The 6,649-nt window shown below is 67.0% G+C and overlaps 1 protein-coding gene across 1 annotated transcript in view; it reads left to right on the forward strand.

Moving 5' to 3' along the window:
• Window positions 1-451: 451 nt before the first annotated feature.
• Window positions 452-6,649, forward strand: part of MNEG_11650 (5'-3' exoribonuclease 1) — a gene marked incomplete at both ends in the record, with an annotated part of 7,737 nt that continues 1,539 nt past the window's right edge. The window contains 14 exons of the mRNA XM_014039878.1: window positions 452-488; window positions 794-909; window positions 1,149-1,288; window positions 1,678-1,782; window positions 2,009-2,168; window positions 2,429-2,524; window positions 2,795-2,884; window positions 3,312-3,391; window positions 4,090-4,188; window positions 4,535-4,682; window positions 4,847-4,921; window positions 5,323-5,573; window positions 5,803-5,927; window positions 6,270-6,386. Of these exons, the coding sequence (XP_013895332.1) occupies window positions 452-488; window positions 794-909; window positions 1,149-1,288; window positions 1,678-1,782; window positions 2,009-2,168; window positions 2,429-2,524; window positions 2,795-2,884; window positions 3,312-3,391; window positions 4,090-4,188; window positions 4,535-4,682; window positions 4,847-4,921; window positions 5,323-5,573; window positions 5,803-5,927; window positions 6,270-6,386 (1,639 nt within the window). The remainder of the gene's footprint in view (window positions 489-793; window positions 910-1,148; window positions 1,289-1,677; window positions 1,783-2,008; window positions 2,169-2,428; window positions 2,525-2,794; window positions 2,885-3,311; window positions 3,392-4,089; window positions 4,189-4,534; window positions 4,683-4,846; window positions 4,922-5,322; window positions 5,574-5,802; window positions 5,928-6,269; window positions 6,387-6,649) is intronic.

A 6,649-nucleotide genomic window follows, 5' to 3' on the forward strand; every position in this document is an offset into this window, starting at 1 on the left:
GAGTACATCCGGGGGCTGCACTGGGTGCTGCAGTACTACTACAGGTGACCAAGGGGGGGGGATGACGCCGGGTGATGCTGGGGTGACAGGTGCTGGGTGAGGGGGGGGGGCGCGGGCGAGCCTGGCGGGATCATTGTGGCTGCAAGCGGGGGCTGGGTACAGGAGGCGGTGGCGAAAGCATGCTTCCGCAATGGCCGGCGCAGCAGCCTCTAACAGGCGCGGCTGGCAAGCACTCCTGCTTGTGTTCACCCCCATTGAATGGCCTCCTCAGCAAACACACGCGTACTTCATCTGCATTTCTCTCATGTTTCCTCCGAGCGTGCTTACGTGCGTGCGTGCGTGCGCGCGCGCGCACGCGCACACACACACACAAACACACAATTGCACTCACTCACGCATCACCAGGGGTGTTGCGTCGTGGGACTGGTTCTACCCCTACCACTACGCCCCCATGGCCTCAGAGCTCAGGGACCTCAACGACATCAGGGGTGAGGGGGAGGGGTGTCCAGGGGTTGAAAAGGAGGGGGGACGACTGAATGTGTGTGTGGGTGGGGGAGGAGGGTGGGGGGGTGGTGGACTGGCACGGGAATGGGGACGGCCACACGAGCATGCGAGGATGCCAGGGCAGTCGTCACGGGGCGGTGATGTTCAGGGGATGATTCCTCAATTGGCAAGGGGTGGCGCTCAGCATGGCGCACAAATGTAGCTCAAACGCCGCGCCAGTGGGAGCCGGATCTCGTCCACCCTCGCCTCAAGCCCCCCTCGCCATCCGCGCCCCCCGTCACCCCGCCAGTGTCGTTCACCCCCGGCAAGCCGTTCTACCCCTACGAGCAGCTGCTGGCCGTGCAGCCCGCGTCCTCCTGCACGCTGCTGCCGGAGCCCTACCAGTATCTGATGACGTCACCCACGGTGGGGGGCGGGTGGGGGGAAGGAGGGGAGGAGACGAGAGCGACACGATGTGAGGGCTGGCGTGGTCTCGCTAGCACAGATCAAATGCTGTGCGGCAGCGGTTCGTCTTGTCGTTGGCTGCCGCCGCGGCCGCCATGGTTTTGATGGGCGGCGACGCATGCCCGTGGACGCCCGCGATGCGAACCTCGGCCCTAAACCCTAAACCCTAAACCCCAACCGTCCGCCGTCCCGCGCCGCAGAGCCCCATCCGCGACTTCTACCCTGTGAAGTTTGACATTGACATGGAGGGCAAGAGGGCGGAGTGGGAGGGCATCGTGAAGATCCCCTTCATCAGCGAGGACAGGCTGCTGGCCGCGGCGCGCAGCGTGAAGCAGGAGGCGTGAGCGGCCAGGCCGGGCGGTCCCGGGCTGCGATTTCGAGCGAGGGTCGGGGCGTCAGGGGCGGGGCTGCCCGCGGGCTCCTTGCAAGGAGCGGCTTGGCCTGCAACACGCGTGCTTGGCAGAGCTGAGCACATCCAGATTGCCCCTGCGCTCCCACCACCGCCTTGAAGGCGGCACCTTCTCACATCGTACCCGTGGGCAGGCCAGTTCCCCTCAACACCTCCAGAGCCTCACCCCTGACGTCACATATCATGCACCTCCCCGGCCCTTGCTTGCACCCCCCAAACAATCGTCTCAACCTCACCACCCACCTGACCAAACGCCTGCCCCTCCCCCCCTTCCTTGTCGGTCAACGTCCCGTCCGCCCTGCCGCGCCCGCCGCACCCAGGCTGACGAGCGAGGAGCGGCGACGCAACGCCCACGGGGATGTGCTGGTGTTCCAGCACGTGGCGGGGCGCCACGAGGCGGAGCACTGCGAGAGCACGCTGCCCAGGTGGGGAGTGCCGCTGCGTGCGTGTCCACGCATGTCCGTCTCATCCAAGGAGGGCTGTCAGGAGCCTGTGGCAGGGCTTCTGTTTGTCAGCTGGCCACCGCAGGCGGCGAGTGGTTTTCGGCGCCTCTCGAGCACACATCAACTTCTTGAGGCCGTGCCGGGCTATGCTCCCAACTCCGGTATTGCACTTTTGCAACAACCCCTGCCCTTTGCCTCATCCCAACAGGTGGGGCGCCACGGTCCACCACGCGCACAGCAGCTGCCGCCACGTGCCCCCGCCGCCGCCGCTGCCGCCGGCGCAGCTGGGCTTCCGGCCCGCGCTGGTCAAAGGCACGCTGACCGGCAAGAAGAACCCACCGGGCTTCCCCACCCTCAAGACAATGAAGGTGCAAGCGCACGCGCAAGCTCTGGCACATGCGTGGCTGATTTTGCCGCGAAACGAGGGGCAGTAGGTCAACACCCTTTGCAGGATATCAGAGTCTTCAAACGTGTGTCCTGTGGCATCGTCGGGCACAGCTTATGCAGCTTGCGCGGCAGGGGCCGCCCGGCTGACCTCATTTTGTAAGCATGAGTGGTGGTTGCGTGCAGTCCCCCAATGCGCACCGCCACCAATCGGCCCTGCAACGCGCCCCCGCACCCCTCCCAGCTGGTGGGTGCGGAGCTCAAGATGGCGGGCGTCACCGTGTTTGGCAACCCCTCCAAGAAGGAGAGCCTCATCCTCACGCTGCCAGACATTCACCAGGTGCGAGTGCTACTGCTCAACAAGCCTCCCAGCCACTCCCCACCAACATCCTCTGCGGCCCTGGTGCAAGTCACCTCGAATGCACGCTGCGCCCGGCGCCGCCGCCGCCCTCCTCACGCGGCCCCAGCACCTGCAGCCGCCGCCATACCGGCCCCGTCGGTCTGTTGCTCATGGCTCCCCGGCCACCCACAATCACGTCCACAAACTCTCCCACTCACCCCGCACCCGTCTTCCCCGCTTGAATTGGCGGCCGCGCCTGCGCGGCCGCAGGTCCTGGGTGAGTCCACTGACGCGAGCGCGGTGTCGTCGATGATAGGGGAGCGCGTTTACGTGAAGTGGCCCTACCTGCAGGAGGCGCAGGTGGGGGCAGGGGTAGTGCTGGATACGGCTTCTTGTGTTTTGTGTAGGTGGATGACAGAGAGAGGAAGAGGGAGACAGAGAGACAAAGGGAGGGAGGGAGGGAGGGGGAGGAAGAGAGAGAGAATGTGTGTGTGTGTGTGTGTGTGTGTGTGTGTGTGTGTGTGTGTGTATCTGTGGGTGTGTATATGTGGGTGTGTATATTTGGGTGTACAGCTTGTTGTTGGTCGGGGATGAAAGTCGAGGGGGTCTGTCGCAACTGTGATTGGGAGGTTTTGGCGGTCGTTTGCTGTGTATGGGCCTGCGGTGCATGCGTGCGGTGGTGTTTGTGGTGCTGGTGCAGTCATCTTGAGTACGGTTGGGCAGCTGCGGCATGCCCTGCACAAGCCTCCCACCTCACTGCCTCCCTTGCTCTTCTCCCCTTTGCCAGATTGTGCGGGTGTCTGACAAGTCGCAGGACCTGTCGGCCACGGGCGCGCGCCAGATGCCCAAGGAGGAGGCCGACAACTGGTGAGTGTGTGTGTGTGTGTGTGTGTGTGCTTGCGCGCACGGGCGCGCGCGTGCGCGCACGGACACGTGTGCATTCGTGTGGTGTATGCATGCGGTGTGACAGCCTGTCGTGTCGGGGCTGGTGCGTTAGATACATGATTATGTCTTGAGTGGCCTATGGAGGGGGGCTGCAATGCAAGCGTGGGCAAGCACAGCCAACGTGGTGCATGGGCCGATTGGGATTGGAGCGCGGGTGGAAGGGCTGATCGTGGGTTGGGTGAGAAGAAAGCAGCTGGGGATGTGACGGAGGCGGGCCTCAGCCGCACGCCGCCCGCCATCCCCGCGAGAACGCATGTCGCGTTGCCGCCCGCTTTGTTGCAATGAGATTGTCCCCGCCTGCAGCGCTGATCACACACGCGTCGCTGCACGCGCCGCGGCGCCGCCGTGCGGCTCCTGGCTGCACCACATGTCTGCGCTCAGCCGGGAGCCCGCCGGGCGGCCCCCACCCCCTACCCCATGGGCCGCGCACCCACACCTGCGGGCCCTTGATAGGCGGACGACGCACAAAGCTCCCTCCGCTCCTCGCACCCATTGCGGACGATCGGTTCTTCCCCAACCTCACTCTGCAGTCTCTCATGGCCTTCATCCTGAACCGCATTGAGCCTTGTCAAATTCAACCCATATCTCATAATCCCCCACTCCCTCCCTCCAACCCCCAGGGCCAATCTGTCGTCCCGCACCCGCAACGTGTTCCTGACCAAGCAGGGCGTGGAGACGGGGCCGCTGCCCGTCATGCTGCACGTCAAGGCCTGCACGGGGTGCGCGCAGCGCGAGGCAGCGCAGCACCACGCCCCGCAGCACAGCGCAGCGCGCAGCGCAGCCCGCGCCCCTCCGCCCTCCGGCCTCCCCACGCGGCCGGGCCCCGGGCCTTGACTGCCTCCTTGGGGGCGCGGGGGGCGTGTCATCCGCGTAAGGGATGACGCCCAAGCTCCAAGCTTTGCCGCTTGCCGCCCTCAATTTTCCGGCTCTGCAGCCCCTGGCTCGCCACCTGCCTCAGCCGGACCCCTCTCCGTCCGGCACCCTGTTCCCCCCTCTCACGCTCGTCCCTCCCCCTCACCCCGCGGCACGCGCCGCGCCGCGCCGCACTCTCACGTGCGCTCCCAGGTACGTGCGCCACGCGGATGGCAGCGTGGTGAAGCGCTACAAGGACGAGGAGGCGCCCTACCCCCTGCAGGCGCGCACGCCTCCACGGCCCCACCCGCTGGCTGCCCCCGGGGCCGCCGGCGCCGCCTTTCTGGCGCGGCGGCGTGGCGTGCCTGGGGGTGGCGGGTGTCGCATCGGGAGCGTGCTGGCCTCGCTCGCCCTCGGGCGTCCCCGCCCCCTGCTCTCTCCCGCCACTGCCGTCACCCTCTCGACACGCCAACGCGCGGCCCGCCCCACGCCCTCTCCACTTCGCCCTCCCCCTCGCGCGCGCAGGCCGTCCTGCGCCAGCGTCCGCGCCCGCCGGCGGGCTTCCACGACCCCGATGAGCCGCGGCCCATAGACCTGCAGGTGTGCTTGTCTCATTTTTGGCAGAGCAAGACGCGCACTGTGTGCTTTCTTTCGCCTCTCGAAGGCCTTGGCCCCCCCCCAAGCCGGCCGCTTGCATAGGCAGCCCCTGTGCAAGCAGGGCTCGTTGCTGCGCTCCTCTTGCCGCCTGACCTGTCAGCAGGCCTGGCCCTGTGCGCCCCCCTGAATTCAACCCCACACTTGCTTCAAACGCACTTGTCCCCCCCCCCTGTACACACGCACACCGTCACTCACCCGTTCCCCTCTGACCCTCACACGCACACACTCCCTCTCGCACATGCAAACCCACACACCCACACACCCACGCCCGCGCACACGCACACACACACACACACACACACACCACATACACACACACACACACACATTGCCCGTCACCCCAGGAGGGCGTGCGCGTGCTCTTCCTGGGCCAGGAGCACTACGGCTGCGTCGCCACGCTCCTGCCAGACCCCGGCCGCGGCGTCGACGCCCACGGCCGCCGCCTTCTCGGCCTCTCCGCCGGCGGCGCCCCCGGCGCGCGCGCGTGCGTGCGGGTCGCGCCGGCGCGGCACGACGCGGCGGGGGCCGCGAAGCGGGGGCGGCAGGTCGTGCGGGAGTACCCCATTCAGTACATGCCGAGCGGCGTCGCCGCCAGGTGCGTTTTTGGGCATAAGGTCGCCGCGGCACAGATGCTGCTTTGGGCAGCAGAGCGCTTGCGTGGAAGCTGCGTTTGCGGGCTTGGGGATTTTGGGGCCCTGCTGTCAAACCTGCGCTGGGTGGTCAGTTTCCCCTCAGGCGTCACACCCTGCTACTAATAGTGGATGGAGAGGATGGGGATCGTTGCCGACAGTCCTGGTTCGCTGCACCTCCCCCGCCGTGTGCAGGGCGCTGCGCGTCAACCCGCGCCTGCTGGGTCGCGTGACGGGCAACGTGTGGGTGGGCGACGGCGACAACCGCGTCGACGTGGGGCTGGCCGTCAAGAACGCAAAGCAGGGGCTCTGCGTGCCGGGTGCGCGCGCGCGCGCGCGCGCGAGTCCAGGCGTCTGTGCGCATGTCCACGGGCGCTCGCGTGCCTGCTTATCCAAGGTCAGGGGCTTGTTATGTGGGAAGGCTTTCAATGCTGGCCCCTTGCTCATGCGTCCCAGCCGCCCGAAGCGCGCTGGCGCGGCGCCGCACGCCCGACTCTTGCCAGAAGCCGCCCGGCTCACTCACCTGCGCTCTCAACACCGCCCACAAAACATACTTGGCCCCTCCGCAGAACCCCTTGCCGAGCTCGTCCATTGGCTCCGGCCGACGCCCTATCCACCCATCCACTCCTCGCCCCATGCACCCACGTACCCCCTGCCTCCAGGCCTGGCGGCCCCCCTGCATGATGACTCTGGCTGGGCCTACAGCCAGCCGCTGCTGGACCTGGTGGCGGAGTACAGGCGCCGCTTCCCCTGGGTGCTGTCCACGCTGGAGAGCAGCTGTGAGGACGGAGCGCCACCTGCGTTTTTTTGGGGGGGGGATTCCAGAGTAGTTGTTTGCAGGCAGAGGGCGGGGATCACAGGAACTCGTTAGCGCGGGGACGGCTGGGGTGGGTTGTGTGGGAGGGGGGGGCAGGGAGAGAGGGCCAGCGCCGCCCCTGATTGGGGCCCCTACTTCTCCGCACGTTGCGCGCGTGCCTGGCACTGGCGGAAGGAGTGGTCCCGCTCATTCCGCCCTCGCATCACCCCCCCCCCCCCCCCCCCC

Source organism: Monoraphidium neglectum (genome assembly GCF_000611645.1).
Source record: "Monoraphidium neglectum strain SAG 48.87 unplaced genomic scaffold scaffold02846, whole genome shotgun sequence".
Taxonomy (NCBI): Eukaryota; Viridiplantae; Chlorophyta; class Chlorophyceae; order Sphaeropleales; family Selenastraceae; genus Monoraphidium; species Monoraphidium neglectum.